General features: G+C 49.2%; 1 protein-coding gene across 3 annotated transcripts; it reads right to left on the bottom strand.

The window, feature by feature from the left end:
• Positions 1–153: 153 nt before the first annotated feature.
• LOC116438110 (serine/threonine-protein kinase PAK 1-like) lies at positions 154–16538 on the bottom strand. 3 transcript variants are annotated; one of them, XM_032096748.1, is made up of 11 exons: positions 16012–16535; positions 15047–15084; positions 14487–14609; positions 11866–12000; positions 11244–11588; positions 7314–7426; positions 6523–6640; positions 5606–5705; positions 4966–5162; positions 1686–1823; positions 154–332 (listed from the first exon to the last, which is right to left on the bottom strand). In XM_032096748.1, exons 1-11 carry the CDS (start codon positions 16244–16246, stop codon positions 243–245), a joined length of 1632 nt encoding a protein of 543 aa, XP_031952639.1. In that variant the 5' UTR covers positions 16247–16535; the 3' UTR covers positions 154–242. The 3 variants fall into 3 exon arrangements, with proteins under 3 accessions (XP_031952639.1, XP_031952640.1, XP_031952641.1); XM_032096749.1 differs by lacking the exon at positions 11866–12000 and having other exon boundaries at positions 16012–16538; XM_032096750.1 differs by lacking the exons at positions 14487–14609; positions 15047–15084; positions 16012–16535 and adding an exon at positions 12806–13007.
• Between the last annotated feature and the right edge of the window lie 1570 nt (positions 16539–18108).

Raw genomic sequence — 18108 nt, 5'->3', positions numbered from 1 at the left:
GGAGAGGATGAATGAAGAAGAGCCTGCCCCACTTACAAACCACACCAAAGAAGCCGTAAGTGTCACTTTCCACCTTTAAGGAACAACTGACAATTCAGAAGGAAAAGTTGAGCTTAATCACAGGGTGAGAAAGAAAGGAATCTTACAGATGAGTTGGGGTTTCAGAAACTTTATTTATTCAGAATACCACTCTACAATCTGAATCCAGGCTGGTTTTGGAATAAATGGTTCTGACGTGATTGTCACAGTCTTTCCTCCTCCTTCCTCTTCTTCACTGAAATAATCAGTGGCACCAGGCTGGACACAGACTTGACTGATGTTATAAATTGATGCTGCCCAAAGGAAAAAAAACAACAAAGAAAAAAGAGCCATGATTTTCCAAGCTCAGGGCTTCACAGGCTCAATCAGGATTCCTCAGGTCCCTAGAAAGATGCTGAACGAGGACTGATGGGACCATCTGCACCTCCATCTTCATGTGCAGGACCTTGCCATCACAGGCAAACCTGGCCCAGAATCCCACTCATCCACTCATCCAGGTGTCTTCATCTTGCTGGCATTTTTGCCCTGCCAGTGCTCTAGAAATGGTGCTTTCTGTCCCCGGGGTTTCTTCCTTTCAGGAAACTCCAAAGCCTCACATAGGTCCCTCTCTTTGAAAGACGGCACTGTGCTAATTTCCACAGGGAGACAGAGCAGTGTCTACCTTTCCATCCCCTGCCCCTCCTGTGCTGGATGGCACCTTCCTTCCCAGCAGGGACGGCCAAGTGGCAGGGAGTCCAGCAGCTCCCTCTCTGCCACTCAGCCTGACAGTAATCCTGGGCCAGTTCCCATCTGCTCGACCGTTCCAGGCAGCAGATGGGGCTGTGACAAGTCCCTCTCAGCTTCCCTGTTTGGGTGGCAGAAACCTGTAAGAGTGGGGCAGGGGGCACAAGCCAGGGCCCCTCAGAGGCTCACAGTGAGCCTCCCCCAGCCCCTCCTTCCCACAGCCAAATCTCTGACCACTGGGCTGGGACTGGTTTCCTTGGGTTCCTCCACCACCATTTCAAGCATCTGTACCCCGCATTGCTCTACTTCAATACATTTGCCATCAGATAGAACTGAATACCCCGCCAAATCACAAAAAAGGGCGGCAGAAACAATCAGGACAAAGCACCTCTCCTCTGAGGACATGTGGAGAGAGTTGGGGTTATTCAGCCTGGAGAAGAACAGGCCCCACTGAGACTTTATTGTAAGTTTCCAAATCTTCAAAGTGGCTTCTGAGGAAATGGAGGACACCTTTTCAAACAGGGCCAGTTACAATAGGATGTGGGGTAATATTTTTAAACAAAAAGGGGATTGAGTCAGATTAGGTGTAAGGAATACTTTGTTTACTCTGAGCATGGTGCAACAGTGGCACAGATTGTCCTGAGAGCTGGTAGGTGCCCCATCCCTGGAAACATTCCAGGTCAGGTGGGAAGGGGCTCTGAGCAACCTGATCTCTTTAAAGTTGTCCCTGCTCATTGCAGGGTGCTTGGACCAGATGACCTTTACAGGTTCCTGCCAGCCCAGCCCAGTCTAGGATTCCTCACTGTTGTCATTTGAAAAGCACCAAGAGGGAGGTCAGGAGGACTCATCTGATGCCTTGGACTTCAGTGGAGGAGGAGCCCATCCTCGGACACTGTTTGACCTGCAGCCCCTTTGCATTTTACCTGCAGGAGCTCCTTGGCAGACCAGCGCCACTCCTCGTTTGTCTGCAGGCAGCAGCTCAGGAAGTCACGCAGCGAAGCCGAGAATAGCTTGGGCTGCCGCAGCTGTGGGGTCCCTCCTGTGGCTAACAGGAGTTCAGCCTGGAGAAAAAGGAAACATGAGGCTCCACCTGCTTCTTTCACATCTGTAAATACTCTCCCAGAGCCCATTACTTAAGCTCCACTGTGCAGTGGCAGTTTGTGCCCTGGCAGAGAAGCAGAGATGGCTTTCCTATACCAACAAAAAACCCAAACCCCAAAGCAGCTGCAGCTTTTCTAACAGTCAGCAGATCCTGCCTTGGCAGCTGATTTGATTGGCTGACCTAGTTAGGGGCAACTACGTCAGCAGAAGCACGTTTTGCTTCTCTGAGGATTCACACCAGCTTGACAGGCAGTTTGGAAGAGGGACTTTGCTATACTAACTATCTATACTATCTCTAAGGATTATTACATGAAAAGGATTTCTGCAGTGCTTGTTGGTCCCTTAAGCACAGCTTCCATTAAACAAAACTCATCAAGCTTTTTATCCTGTTCTTGAAAACAATGGTAATTGGAAGAAAAGAAAGGAAATCCATCAGATTTTCCTCAGGTAAGGAAACAAACATTTGGAAACTCATGTTGAACACAGACACATTAAGATGCATGCAGAAATGTATTGGGATGAAAATGCCTGTTTGGGCACACAGGAGCCACCTGCAGCTCTGTCTCGCAGCAGTCTGCAAGTTCCAGCTTCTCTGATGTGGCAAATGAAAAACTTTTCATGGTCAAATCAGCAGAAGGAGAAATGCCATCCCTATGGTAACCCTCTGCTCCTCTGGATACTCAAGTCAATGCATTAATGATGTGCCCATCCCAGAAAGTGCCAGGTAAGAAATGGGAGGTTTTGGCAGGCTCTCCATGTCACCAGGCTCCAGCTTGGTCACATAGAGAACGTGGCTTGGGCTATGACAGAAATATGGTCACTAAGTGTTTCAGCAGTGTGGGGATCTGTTAATCCATCGCTTCTCCTATTTCACATGCTCCCCTTGTTCCCTCCCTGGCCTTGGCCACTCCCTCGGTTTCTCCCTATTTGCTTCTGTACCCCAACCCCGCCCAGGGACCGCCCCTGGGCCCCTGACAAAATCATCCTGCACTCAGACCACGCTGTCTCTGCACCTCTGAACATCGTGGGGGCAAGATGCGATTAAAGTCATCTCAAGCCCTCATGAGAGACCCTTCTCTACCTTCTTTACCACCACTGCATTGTAACGCTGCCAGCTGCCGGAGCCAGATCGTAGGGCTGTCCGAATTGGACTCGGGGATGCGATTAATCGCATGGCCCTAGGAAACCCTCGCTGAGCTTTCAGGCCACAGCAGCCTGCTAGGCAGAGTCCAGCGGTTAGAACACAGCAACACTGCACAGGAAGCAGAAGAGACTATGTGGCCTTTATACCCTCATGCCCAGGTTTTAGGCAAGTGACAAGAAACCGTACAGGGAGTGCAGTGTTCTCCAGAAAACCACTGTTTTAGAAACTTTGTTGGGTTTGATTTCTTCCCTTCTTTTCTGGAAAGATAAGGAGACGCTTGCTTCAGGTTTTATAGGACATCTTCACAGACAGACAAGCGAAAACAACTGGGAACCTAGAGCAAAGTGTTGTCTGAGAAGAGCTGGGGAGCGTTTGCCTGTGGTAAGGCTTGAGTTGTCTGGGGTTCCCCTTCCATGATGTGCAGTAAGATCCAGCTGCTCCCCAGAACTCAGTCCCTCTGGGCACACAGGCCTCTGGAAACACTTGAAGATTCCAGCCTTTCTCCTCAAGAGCATCTAACCTAAGCTGAACTCCAGTTTCTTCAGCAAAGCCAAGGATGCTCACTTCAATGCAGCTGGCAGTGTTCATGGAGCTTAGCAGGTCACCCTGATATTCCTCAGGCCAAGGAATTACAGTGTAATTTGGCAAGACATCGGGTGAGCATTACCCAAGTGGTTCATGTGGAACCAAGGTCTAACATGCTGACAAGCCAGAGGGAGAGAGCTCATTCTGCTTTTGAAAGATGGTATTTGGAAACATAAGACACAGACTTGGAGCTATTCAGACCTCAGCCTGCAGAATCCATCTAAAATAACAATGGAAAGAGGCCTAGGAGTCATCATAAAAACACCCACCAGAATAATAATAACTCTACGCTAGTGGCACTGAAATAGATGGTGACCAAAGAGACTTTGTTACTTTCCTCTTCTCCCAGAGGAAAATTTCTAAGCCTAAAGGAAAATTTCTAAGCCTAAAATGGCAAACGCACTCCCCCCGAGTAAAAAGAATTACGGCAGTTTTCTTTTGTTTTCCCACACCACCAGAGGTCACAAAGGGGGTTTTATCCTGTCCCTCTGCAGCTGAGCTCAGCCACTGGACACAGTGGGGAGCTGGAGCCCTCGCTGTCATTATAACTGTGCAACCCAGGGACGTCCCTGCTCCCGCAGGAAAGGAACAGGCACCGGGGTCAACCACAGACCTTGGATCCCAGCCCCAGTCACCTGGCTGCAAGCTCTTCAACTTGTTTAACGTACCAACAAACACCAAGGGTTCGGCACACAATTCTAACCGCAGTCTGAGAAAAAAACATGCTGAACTTATCCAGGCCACCCAGACACATGACAGAACAATGTACAGATGGTTTGATAGGCTGAAACTTTCAAAGACCCACAGGATTTGGATAAGATGCTACAGTTTGGAGGAAAATTGATGTGCTCTGGTTAAAAAAGGAAAAAGAAAGTGTAACTGCTTGGAGATTTCTTTGGAGGTTGTTTTTTTCCTCTTTTTCTTTTCTTCATTTTCCCTTTTTCTTTTTCCCTTTTTCCCTTTTTCTTTCTTTCTTTTTTCTTTTTTTCTTTTTTCTTTTCTCCTACTTTTTCTATAGAATTGAAACTGGGAAGGTCCTACCTCCATTTCAAAGGGTATTTAGCACACGTCTAACCTCCCCACTGAAAAATTCTTGTCCTTCAGAGACGGAGCTCCAAGAGTGTTCAAAAAGCACATGAGAAATGTCAGGCATGGCTGAAGGCCAAAATGGCAGGTTTCTGAACTGGCTACATGAAACTTCCCTTCTGATGCAACCAAAACTACAGCAGATGCTGATGTGCTGCAGGGCCATTTTTAGAAGGGGACCTTGGTGGAAGCAGTGCCAGCAGATGGCAATGGGATTTTGTCTGATGGAGGACAGAACACAGGATAGGTGAAAAAGACAGAGGGATCAGTGAGTATTTGCTCCTTACCGAGGTAGGACTTTCATTCCAGTGAGGAACTTGTCGTTCCACCATTTCGATTCCCACAATTCCAAGAGACCATATGTCCACTTTGGGGCCATATGGTTGACCTGTCACAACCTCAGGCGCCATCCACCAAGACGTCCCAACCACTGAGCTCCTTTGATTCTGCTCAGCGGTGAGCTGAGCAGAGAGGCCAAAATCAGCTGAGGGGAACAAAAAAGTTCTGTACAATTAGGAAACCAAGCAAAAGAACTCCCCACTGTAAGTCTGCGAATGCGCTGTTGAATCTCCTGGAAATCCGTCCCTGCTCTGTTTCCTCAGGACTTTAGCCAAGGAAATACGGAAGTGTCTGCTTCCAAAAATCCCCACATTTTTTAATGCTGCCCCCAGAAGTGGCTTTTATTCCCTGGAACCTTTAGATTGTAGCTCCCTCCCTCTGGAAGGGACACACACAGACCCAAACCAGTGCCACTCTGGACTGCTTTTTCCTCGCCATACCTCTGTGCACGTTGCAACTGTGCCTTCAGCTCGCTGCAGGGGTCCCTGCACTGCCACCAGCACCACTTTGGGGGAACTGGCAGTCACTCAAAAGCAGCCCCAAACCCCACATCCCCGGAACGCTGTGCCTGGCCAAGAATATACCAACCCAGCTTGACAGAGCCGTCAGTTCTGAGAAGGATGTTGCAGCTCTTCACATCTCGATGGATGACATGGTTTGAGTGAAGAAAATCCAGTCCTTGCAGGCACTGAGAGAGAAAACAGAGACAGGAGGATAAAAATTAGTGGTGTGATTTGAGCACACAAGAAAGGAAACAGCTCTAAAATATTCCCTTTCCAGGGGAATAGAGTGTAATGGCAGAACACAGTGCCATTGAGAGGAAGAGCTTGCTGCTCCAACACTACCTTTCTAAGGGAAGGCACATCAGCTTTTGAGAGAGCCAACGGGAATTGCTGTTCTAGACTGTCCTCTGCAAACCAGCCAGAATGACTGCTGCTGCAGTGGATGTGCTTTCTTCATCCAGAGGACAAACAAGGGGTTGCCAAGAAAGAAAGAGTCCCTCCCTTTGCTGTGAAGTGGGTCACTTTTGGGTGGGAGGCTGCATGGCAAAGGTTTTATTGCTGGCCTCAGCACAGACTTGGAAGTATCACATGAGTCACCTTTCAGAAGCAAACAGCATTTTGGGTGCACTACTATCCTTTTCAGCTGAGGACTCTGAGAAATGAGTCCCTTTTATCATTAGTTTCAAATTCTGCCACCAGCACCTTTGCTTTTACAGGCAAGGAATGCAGTGCAGACAGGCTCCAGGCAAATATTCAGAGAGGCAAGGTGGAGAACAGTAAATACAAATACAAGAGACAGAGTGAGAATGCAACAGCAGGAGATAAGAGTACAAGAACAGAGTACAGTGAGTGCAGGCACACTGCCACACAGTTCACCTGCTTCCCCATAGCATAGCAGCCACACAGAAGCAAAGTTTGGCACATGGAACCACTCCAGTTCTCAGCCCCTGTTTCCCAGACAATCCTGCCCAAGCCCTCGGAAGCACAGGTGGGATCCCTGACCTCCCGACTGACGGCGGCCATCTCATCTTCAGACAGGTAGGTCTTGCTGATGACATCGCGCAGACTGCCTCCATCCATGTACTCCATCACCAGCCAGAGTTCATCGTCCACAAGGTAGCTGAAAGAAGGAAACCAGGCTATGGAAACGAACGTGCATGGCTACGCTACTGTTTGGAACAGACAACGATTGATTCTTGTTTCCAGGTCCCTTTGAAACGAGGACAGACTCAAAGGAATAGACGTTCCCTCTAGGCTGTGCAGTGATTGCAGTCTGTGCTGTGTCAAGGAGAAAGGCACAGCTGTGAAAAAGGAGATGTCTTAGATGGCCAGCAAGTGAAAAACGCAGTTTACTAACAGCCCGGATAAAAAGCTGTCACACACAGCTGTGTGTTTTTTATGGAAAAAAAGCACCTAGTCTTCCTGGCATGCACAGCAATGGAAAAGAGGGGCAGCAATCCAAGGGAAATCCTCTCTCGGATGGTTCATCAGCATTTAAGACTCTTGAGAAAAATCAAGCCCCAAGACAACGTGGTGGCAGTGAACTTGGAGGGTATTGACTTAGTAAGATAGCGCTGGTCCAGGCTTTTGAAGAATTTTCAAACTATGTGTGCCAGGGAAGACTAATGCAGACAAAATGCACTCTCTTCCCATCCATTGGAGATGAGGAGAGAAATAATAATTGATCAGTAATTAATGGCTCTATTTTCTGCCACAGACCAAAGTGGGCTTTTGACCTCTCATGCTTGCAGTAGGTAAACAAACATTCATGGGATAAGACCACGACCACTCACCTGTCTAAATAGTTGACCAGGTTGGGATTCCTATTCATCTTCATGACCATGAGTTCATTGACAGTTAGTTCCTTGCTGGTCAGTCCTTGGAGATTAATTTTCTTTATGGCCACCTAAAATGACAATGACAATGACAATCAGTACCTGAGAAGTTGGTGGCACGAGACCACAATGCACATGGAGCGAGTGATTTTGGAATGACACAGCCAAGCTGTGCCAAAGTGCCTTGTGATTAGACACTGGAGTAATTAGGAACTGACATTCCAACAGCCCATGTCTCCGCTCCCTTGGGGCCAGAAACAGGACACATGGCCACTGACGTTTTGCCTTGTCCACTTGGTATCAATGGTGTCTCAGCTACCACCCACAAAGCTCTGCCCACACTCTCTGCTGCTCTGCCTGGGATCCAGAGAAGTAATCCAAGCCTTGCTACTCTATGGCTACATCCTGGGCTATAAGCAGGGCTTAGGGCTTTTAGGGACGTCTTGCAGATCCCTCCCTACGTGCAGTTCCCAAGTGCAGCACTGCAGGTTGCTAAGGAGCTACCAGTAAGATTCAGATGTATTTGCTGGCAGCCAGAAATGAGAATTCAGGACTCTGAAGCTGTAGCCACAAAAAAGCAGTGAGATGCTCTAAGGCACCACCTCTGTTCTAGCCACTGAGAGCGAGTGAGCACTTCCTTCTCCAAAAGGAACCACTGCTCTCCTTGCCTTCCTTCTGGCAGCTGAGAAGGACAAAGACTGTCCCAAATGTATTTTGCAGGCTGGCACCAGTCTGTGCTTCTTGTGCCTTTGCAGCACAGCTCTCCCGGTGACCCAAAGCTCCAGCCACAACTCACACCAGAGGGGAAAGCCCTCAAGAGCTGCAGAATCTGCAGGGACTGTTGACATTTACCTCTCCTCCTGTGGCATTGTCGAATGCTCTACAAACACTTCCGAAACCCCTAGAAACAAAACAGCAGCAAAGAAAGGAGAAGCCATTTAGATCTTGGAGTGAAAGCCAGCCCGGACAGGAGATCTCTGCTGTAAGTGCCTAAAACCTGCAGGAGGCATGAGGGGTCTGCCAGAGGGCACATGATGCATTTTCCTCTCAAGTGCATGGGCACTGGGCCTGTTCCTGAAGCTTTGGGCTTTAGTGCCTCAGCTCAAAAAGAGAGCTTATTCTTTCATCTTGAGTTTCAGTTTCTAAACTGTGCGGTTCTAATCCTGAGCACCGAGTATTTCCTTCAGCAAACTCTTGGAAAGAACTGTTCCTGAGAACTGTTATCTGACAGCTACCAGGGGGTAGGCTGCTCTTTCAGGCAAGCAAGATTCTTCTCCTTTCATTAGTGTGGCCATATGATTTTGAGACATACAAAAATGCTAAGGAAATTAACACACAGCTGTCCCACACTTGAGAGACAGGAGATCTTCCAGCTCCTGTTCCTTGCTGCAGGCAAGACCGTGGCAGCATGGAGATGTCTCTGACAATGCCTTCTGACCACACTTACAAATTCTGACCAGCACTGAGGGATGGGCCAATCTAACCCCAGTGTCTGAACATGTTTGCAGCTTGCCTGACTTCACACTTGGTAGATATTCCACCAGCAGAACACCCGGCCCATGGTTTTGTAGAAGGAACTGCGGTTGGACTCACCCGCTGCCGATATTTTCCAGTTCAGTGTATTTCATCACCGGATTTTCCATGCTCACCATTTTCCCTGAGGGAAACAAAGTGCAAGATGCTCACTTTAAAGCAGAGATGCCAACTTCCAGGAGATACAAAAGGCAGCCCCACTGTCTGGGGCTCTGAGCCTTTTGTGGTCATCTGGGTAACAACAACAACAGCGACAAGAACCACAACAGCAACAGCAGCAAGCCAGGCAGCTCTGCAGCACAGATGGCCAGCACTGAGACTGATTTTCTACAGTCCTCTGAAGAGATCTCTTGAGAGGAAACAAAGCACAGAGAGATGCATTCCTAGGAGAGGAGGGCACCTTTCGCAGTTTGCCAGAAGAATGCCTTTCTCTTTGTAAACCAGAGCAGCTCATGTTGTGACCAATACCAACGGGGCTTTCAGCATCAGGATGCTCAGCCTTTATGGGCAGGCTGAGTTCAAAGATGCCCTTGCCCGTGCCCCATGTGAAGAACCACACTGCTTGTCTTCACCCTGACTGCGCGGATCAGTCGCTCGCATCGGACTCGCCCTCTCAGCTCCGCACACGTCCCCGTCTTCCCAGCTCGGCACAGCGGCCATGGGCAGCAGGGACAGCAGTGCTCCTCAGGCGCCGGCGTGGCACGGACAGCTGCCCAGAGGAGATGCTGAGCCTCTCGTGAGTCCAGGCTCTGCGATGCAGAAGCCGGCCCAGACGAGGGGCTGCTGCCTCCTGGCAGCTCTGTGCTGCAGCGGCCGGGCAGCAGCAGGACTCTCTCAGCTAAGGAAGGCTCCAGCCTCTGCAGTTGCACCGGCTGTCAGGGGCAGGGCAGGTACCACAGCAAGGCTGGGAAGGGCCAAGGATGAGCACTGACAAGCACTGGGAAGAAGCCACAGCCAGACCGAGCCCCGTTACAAGCTCTTGCCCCCTTTCAGGACACAAGAGGATTGACTTTGAGATCAGACACACCGAGGTGCACATCAATGCCCTTTTTGTCCCAACAGGTGATGGTAGACACAGAGTCAACTGGGCTCTGTTCTCAGCCCCACCAGGTCTTACCTGAGAGCACAGCACTGGCAGCTGTTATGGGCAGGAAGCAGATTAAATGGGTTGTTGCTGCAGAATCACAAAGGGCTTCATGTGTTTTCCTAGAGAGTGAGCTGTGCAGGGGTCGGGCCAACGGGTAGCATTCTAACAGTCACGGGAATGATTGGGAATCAGGAATGAAAAAGTGCCACGGATCTGAGGGATAGACAGTGGATGGGCTGGAGGCTCACTCCTGAGAGCAGTGCAGTTTTACCTGACCACACCACATCGATATGTCTCTTGGACACATCCTTATAAGCATGAAACTAGGATATTAAATAGAGATTGTTATAAAAGTATCTGCTTTTTCTTTGGGGGTACATGGAAAACACCTCTTGCTCTCTACTTGTGCTGTCATTTGATGTTCTTTCAAAGGAGTTCTCACTGACAAAAATGTTGCATTGTCATAAAAACCAACTGTAGATGTAGTAGTGGTATTTGTAATAGTCCATGACACCAGTAAGACACCTGTGGAAGGAGAGCTCCTCTGGGATGGAGGAAAAGAAAAAAACAACTCCACAAAAAGAAAAACCAGACCCAAGAAAACTTCCAAAAACAAATGAAAAAAACCCCAATGCCGTCTGAGCTGTGCTCAGAGGCAGCAGGAACACCCAGAGCACTCCCTCGCTGCCTCGCAGCACAGCAGTTCCTGTGAGGAGTCCTAAATGTCCCTGTGACACCAAACTGCGGAGGAACATTTGGCACAGCTATGCTGACACATGCACACAATACACTGTCCCTCACACAAGAAATATGCAAGACGTACTCAGTAGCTCCAGATACTTCTCCTCAATCTCCTGTTTCTGAGCAGCTGCAGCCACACTGGACCTAAAAGAGATGATCAGGCTCCACTTCTCAGGTTGGGGACTGGAGACATCATTAAACAACGCTGCTGCAGCAGCATGTTGCATGACAGAGCTTGTGTAGATCTGGGAGAAGAAATGAGTTTGTGTCAGAAAGGTGGCTGGCAGAAATTGCCACCAGATCACATTTCAAATGCAAGCCCTTAGGAAGATGCTGTTGGCTGCATCCAGGGCAGCAGCTGAGATTCAGCAGCCCAGGACGTGTCCTTCAGAGTGGCTGTGATAGAGACCACAGCAGGATGGCACTCAGAGACATCACCCAGCCCGCCTGCTGCTCTGCAGAGGAAAGGTAGGAAGGGCAGAAACCACCAGTTTGGTGACTGCAGCGGCTATCTCTGCTTCACTCACTTGCTTTTCTAGAGCCTCTTGCTCCTGAAGGAGGACATCCAGTTTCTCTCGGGCTACTTTTGTTTTTCCATCCAGTCTCTTCTCCCTTGCTCTTAACCTAGTCTCAGTTGCCTGCAGCTCTGCCTGCAGCTGTTTGTTGAAGTTCTGTAAAAAACAAGAGAGAGGATATTTCATGAGTGGAGTGGCTTCCGCTCTTACACTCACCTGGTCTTGTAGATCGCTCCTGTGCTGATGGAGATTCTTCTCCTCTTGGATGCTTCTGATGTCTTCCTTGTTCCTCCTCTTCGCTGCCTTGATGTCACTCTGGGCTTCGGGCAGCTCTGCTTGTGGCTCTGCCTTGATGTTCTGTACACACAAATGGAGAGCAAGTGACTGGGAGCTGCCATCAGGCTCAGCTTTTTCCTCTTTTGGCCTCAAAATCACATTCATTCAGCCACTCCCTTCTGCTTCCCTACCCAGCTCTGCTTCCATTGGAACCCTCCCGTCCCAGGGCTGGTCTCTGCAGATGACAAGGCTCTGTGCTTTCAGTGCCTGTGGGACTCCTGGCCTCCTCAGTCCCAAGAGCTCTGTTTTATGTCCCTGTTCCTGCCCTTCACTCTCTCACCTGGCTAGTCAGGCTCACCTGGCCATTCTCTTGTGGCTCTTCCACCTGCTGCCTGAGCTGCTCCAGCTGCTCTCGGGCTGGGAACAGCTCTCCCCAAGTCTGGCATGGCAACTCTGATAGAGCAATCTGCTCATGCTCTTTCTCTAGAAGGAGCTGCACAGAAAGCAAGAGAAGATGGGTTTCAACTTCCCATAAAACATTTGTGGGGCAGGACTCAGAGACTGATGGGCTCACACATTCCCAAAGCAATGTGCTGCTGCTCTCCTGGGTCCTTCTCTGCCCATGGGGAGGCACAGATTCCAAAGTGACACTGGCAGTACAGTCAGGGTCCATCTGGGACTGAAGCTCCAACAGACTCTTAGGCATCTGACAGGGAACGTGGGGCATTTCTCAAGGCTCTGCTGAGGACCTCGCTCCTCTTCTGCCGTGTCCTGTTTGTTTTTTAGAAGTGACTGACACCCAGCCCTGTCCCACAGCCCCACCCTGGCTCTGCAGGTGGCTTCCTGTGTGAGCTTGCTCCTTGTGAGAGACACTTCTGGAGTTCATGTTCTCTTCAGGCCTGCACTGCCATTCCTGCCTTTCTGACATCTACACTCTTGTTACAGATCCTGGATTATTCAGGAGATGAGGATGCGCACAAAGACCCTCCAATGGAGGTCAGAGGGCCTCTATGGCCACCTCAGTATATGGAGGAGGACCAAGGTGTTTATTGTCCTCCCTTTTTTGTCAACTGAGAATTCTGACCGGCAGTAACAGAGACCCTCATAAGGCCCTATTAACAAATTAACTTAGACACCCTTCAGGATGCCAATGAAGGAAACCATGTGTCTTGTAATGCATGTTTGACCAGAGTCACCAAACCCCAACAAGAGGCTGGGATTGTTCCACACCCATAGGACAGACCAAACTTTAAAGGATAAACAGGGGGAGGAAAACACCTCTGAGGGGAAGAAACAACCATCTCTGGAGGGGGAAACATCTCTGCCTGCTCGGGATCGATCGATGGAACATGTCTCTCCTCCTCTCCTGAAAGGATGTCTTTAGGTGAGTTTGCACCTCCAATTGCCTTGGAGCAGAGCCAGGGAGTTTCATTTAGATAGACAGATAGATAGATAGATCTATCTCACTGTTACCATCTCGCTTTTCCTGTGCTTTCCATCACTACACACAACAACACTCGGTAGGCAGTGCCCTGATCAGCGGCAATCCTGAACTTGCTCTCCTGTTGCTTCAATAAACCTCATTCTTGGAGAACCTGGAGCAGTAAGGTCCTTAAGGAATGCGATCAGACCCAGGGCACTGCACTGGGAACTGCACTCTTTGTGCATCTGTACTGGGGCAAGTTCTTCTCTTGGACTCAACCAGACTGACAATGTTAAAGGGGCTGCAATCAGAAATGAGGCCCATCCCAGCCACTCTGATCTCTGAAGACCAGCCAGAATGCAAGGGCGTTGATTTCCTGCTGAAAAATCCCATACCTGAAATACAACACATTCTGATCCCCTGGGCAGTCAAAAGGCACGGGCGCTGTTAACCTGAAAGTGATATGCAAGGCACTACTGGCTGGCCGGCCACCAGAACAGCTCCTTCTGCACCAACATCCCTGCCTCAAACTATGTGTTCTCATGCAAAAATACTTCATCTTCCAGAACCGCCCTCTTGCAAACTACAGTTCTAGCAGAATCTCGTCCAGTGCTGGAGGAAAAGAGCAGGAAAGGTTGAGCAAAAGCACCTTTGCTTGCCGAGAAAGAAAATACAGGGCTTCACCTCCTAGCAAACCAACAAACCAACAAACAAAAAGACGAAAGTGTCACGTGCTTCAGAGCTACAGCTTTGCCCAACTCTAGGCTTTAATGGAGTTTTCAAATGGAGTTTTCAAATGGAGTTTTAAAAGCGGACTTCACAACAGAAAGTAGCTGCAGAAACATGGCAGCCTCTGATTTCTGCCACGGAAGAAGGGTTCCCAACTGCGCACTTTCTTTCTTTTGCCACACGGGAGAAGAGTGGCCTCACACAGGTCCATGGACAACACAACCATCTCTTTGCAGCTTATCACAAGCAAAACCACAGGCGCACTCAGAGCCCCTGTCAGCTCTGCTCCTGACTGCTCTGCCTGAAGAGGCGAAAGAACAACCTGGCAACAAAGGCACCAAAGTCCCTGACTTCAAGCAGCAGCTCCCCGTCCCCAGTGCGTCTCTGAAATACTCCCAGGTAGGCCCACCCAAGAAGCTCCTGTCGACAAACCACCCCAAAGGACTTGTGTGCTCACATCAACAGCTTTTGTGCCAGCAGCTACCTGGCCAGCCTGTGGAGTGGGACACGTCTCTCCAGGCCACCGTGTCCCCTACGTGTCTGGCAAGGCTGAGAGCGGTGTCCTTTGACCACTCCCTCCTCTGGGGACAGGGGAGCCTTCATGATTCACGTTTGCCCCTCTTGGAATCCCAGCAAGCTGGAAGCTGGGGCCTAAAAATGACAGGTCAAAGGCCATGTTCCAGCTCTCACTGGCTGGGGGGAATCCCTAGGTCCTGGCACGACTCCAGCACTCAGCATCCTCGGCCACCACCAGCAAGTGCTGGCCGCTCAGAAACTTGCAGCTCGGATTTCCTCTAAAGACAGCACCAACCAGAACTGGCACTTACTGGCTCACGACGTTCAGGTTCGCGTCTGACCACGGCTGGAGAGTTCAGGACATTTTGCTCCTTTTCAGCCTCTTCTCCAGGAGCAGAGGGAGCCAGAGGAGAGCCTGCAGTTGGTTCTGTGCTCTGTGGACAGGTTGTAGCGTGAGGGACAGGCAGTTACCTATCATTTCTAACCTCATCTCTCTTCAGCTCTACAACCAGCTCTACTAAGGAGCAATCATAACCTTGGATAGCAATGGCATTCCAAGTGCCTCCAACTAAAGTAAAATGGGCTAATTCAACAGTACTGCATATTGCTCTGAACTAGATATTCCACCCTGGCTACTCTCAGCAAGCAATGTTCTCTCTGCAAAACCGGGCTTTTACTTCTTCCACAGCTCTGAAATGCAAAAGCAGGTATTACACAGCGATGCCTTTGCTATTGCTGCTGCAAACATGGAAATGGATTTTCTTGCTGCCCACTCTGTTCACTCTCCTCACTCTACTGCCACAGGCCAAGCTCACAGCTTCCTCCACAATACTTAAACACCAGGAACATCAAAGGTTCCTTTCTCACTCACCTCCGGATCAGGACCTACGAATACTCGGATCAGGTGACCTGCAGTGGGAAGCAAAAATGAACCAGATGCTGTGAAAATACTGCCTGTGCTGGTGAATCCCGCAGAACAAGTCCACCCAAACAGAGAGTATTTTCCTTTCACAACATCCCTCCAGCAGACACATTTCTTCCTCACAGCCAGCAAGAGAGCAGGGCTATATTCTTGGTTGTGCCTATGCTTTGGCCTCTTTTGCCAGTAAATGAATACAAACTGGATCAAGAAAATGCAAATTGTTCTTTAACACCCAATATTTCTCTTCTGCCCAACAGCTAAAGCTGCCTTTTTAATCCACTCTTTCAGGTCCATTTTTTTAAAAATAAGTTGCATGCACTAATTCCCATTAAGTAACTGAAAACAGTTGCCCAGAAAACCTTCCCCCAAACCCCCCTGAGATGTCATAGTTCTACTGTGAAACAGCCCAGGAGCAGCTCTGGGGTTCAGGAGCGGACACTCACTGTTTTGGAGGTTGCGCTTCATTGCAAAAAGAATCGCTATTTTAGCACTCAGTAAAGGGTCGAGTTAGACAGTAAAATCCTTTAATGACAAAATTTAGAAAAAAAGAAGCTTTCTCTGAATTCCAGGCAGAACTGCAGAGTTCTTTGAAGGCCCTCTGAGAACACCTCCCAGTCTGCCTTTTCAAAGTTGTCCTGCTTGACCCAGCACACTGAGGAAATGACAGACTCTGCTGCCACAGACTCTCCCTTGGAGGGAAGGGAACCCCTGCACCTTCCCTTTCAAATGCTGCCCGCACCTCCCTGGCTACAGACACCCTCTTTTCAGCTGAACGTGTTGACAGGAGCTTTACCAAAGCAGTGGCATCCTAATGGTCTGTTTGTTTCAAAATCAACTCAGTTACCAAGAAAGAAAGAGCAGGAAAGACCTACACAAGCCAGGTTAGGTTACACCCAGAGAAAACCTCTACTCACGTGTCAGGTTAGTCAGGTAATAGCTGGAATAGCCAATGCCATACACAGTGCAAACTGCACCAGCAAGTGCCTCCATGATTTTAGCACTGCTGTGCAAGTTTGCAGACTGTGCTCTAACACAAGAAAAAAACAAGGCTCCTGTCAGGAGGCAGCTGCCCCCTGACAAGGCCTCAACCAGGAGGATGCTCCTGCTCTGAGCAAGCCCAAGAGCTGCTCTGACACTGAGGCCTTCCATGCACCAAGGCAACCTTCTGATGACAGCACCACAACGTGGCAACCATGCCCTGACATCACAAAGCAGCTGCTCTGCATTGGTCTGAATTGATGCAAAGCAACCCAAGCTTCCCTGCAGCAAACACAAAATAGCCTGGGAAGTTCTCCTCTGTCACAAAGCAGCACAAACTCCCCTCGTGGGCCAAACCCTGCTGTTCAAGGGGTCCAAGAGTAACTCAAAGAGTGCCCCAAGCACCTACAGCCTGTACCCCAAGTGAACACTGAGATGGGACCAAAGCAAAGGAGACCACACCTTTGGCCACTGATGCTTCTGACTAAACCCGAGAATGCCTGTTCCTCTTCCAAACCTGCTGCACACACATCAGCCTGCTGCTGCAGTGCCAGGGCATCTCAAAGAAGCACGTGTGGCCTGTGCCTCACCCCTGGAGCTCCCCAGGGCACATCTGTGAGCCGCAGAGATGGGGCTGGAATGGCCATAAGGAAACCAAAGAAGAAAGATACAACAGAATGTGGGAAGACTTAGAAGGTGGTGGGAGGAGGAAGCCACTGGGACCAAATGGGTAAATTCCATCAAAATTGGGAGCTACGAGGCAGGGACCCAACAGATGTGGAATAGAGACCCAATCACCTGTGAGTTCCTTTCTCCGTTAAAAAGAAAAAGGAGAGAGAAATAGCTGGGCTTTAGCTGCGTGTCTAGATAGGAAGCCACGTTAGATTTTTGAATGGCTCCACACAAGTTTTTCAAGTTTTTTCCAAGCCTGCACATTCCCCAGCCCCAGGACCACCCCTGGCCGGTGCATGAGCCCACAAAGTGCAGTGGAGAAAGCAGCTGGCCAAATGCAGACGGTGAAATCTGGGAGGCTGCGTACTGTCCTAATGCCAATCCTCTGTGTGTGCCAGACTGAAAGGCAGGACAGTTTGCAAGAAATGCTTGACTACATGCTTGGAACTATTGGCTTCTTTGGATTTACAGGCATCATTTTTCCTACTTATTAATGTCATCATCTCCAAGATTTAACTTTTCAGTGGGTGACCATGTTTTCTTCTAGATCGGGGATCAGAAAATGATTTCAAACACAAAAAACACTCCCCAAAGCCCTGCTAAACACACTTCATGCTCCATTCAGAGAATGCAACTATTTCTTCAAAAAAATGGAACTGAAAACTTTAGCAGCCAGTCCCAGCTGGGACGAGTAGTGATGACTTGTGGGAAAACCAAGGGCTTTGTGGGGGCTGCATTTCTCTGCACACACCCAGGCCACCTGGGGCACAGAGCTTTGGCCCCAAAAGGTAAACAAGAGGGAAATGGCTGGACAATGTTTCATTTTGACCTTTTTTACTGTCCAACAGAAGTGACCAAAATGAAAGGTTAACAAGCAGGGCTCAATCCCTTCTCCTGCAGGAGGGGCCCCACGACAGCTCCTGCCTGGGGCCAGTGCCCTTGTGCCGGCACTCCGTGCATCAGGAGCAACAATGCTCATGGTTTGGCTGGGCAGTGCCCACAGCTCCTGGGTCCTTGCAGGGATGCACAAAGCCCAGCCTGGTTACCTGGTACTTATGCAAAGCTTCAGGAAAAGATTAGAGTGGAAAAATATAACTGTCATGATATTTTATTTTACTATGTTTACATGTTCTACAGGATTGTAGTTTTATATATTTGTAGTATTTTAACACCTTTAGTCTCTGAAACACTGTCAGATACACTTTGATTCCCAATGGAAAGTTTTAAACTTTCAGTTTAGTTTATAAAGTGAAGTTACTGACATTAAATAATACATACTTTGTAGTGTAGTATGATGATGTGGTGCTGGCTCATGGGCTTGAGCTCCGGCGTGCCCTCAGTCAGAGGGGACGCAGCGTCTC

Source organism: Corvus moneduloides, chromosome Z (genome assembly GCF_009650955.1).
Source record: "Corvus moneduloides isolate bCorMon1 chromosome Z, bCorMon1.pri, whole genome shotgun sequence".
Lineage (NCBI taxonomy): Eukaryota > Metazoa > Chordata > Aves > Passeriformes > Corvidae > Corvus > Corvus moneduloides.
The sequence above is the reverse complement of the archived record's forward strand: the minus strand, read 5'-3'. Positions and strand labels throughout refer to the sequence as shown.

Coding starts and splice junctions, on each gene's coding strand:
- LOC116438110 (XM_032096748.1), bottom strand. CDS start 16,246: ATGGAAGGCCTCAGTGTCAGAGCAGCTCTTGGGCTTGCTCAGAGCAGG. Junction 15,085..16,011: donor TTACCTGACTAACCTGACAC/GTGAGTAGAGGT, acceptor TTCCCACTGCAG/GTCACCTGATCCGAGTATTC. Junction 5,706..6,522: donor TGGCCGCCGTCAGTCGGGAG/GTCAGGGATCCC, acceptor TTTCTCTCTCAG/TGCCTGCAAGGACTGGATTT.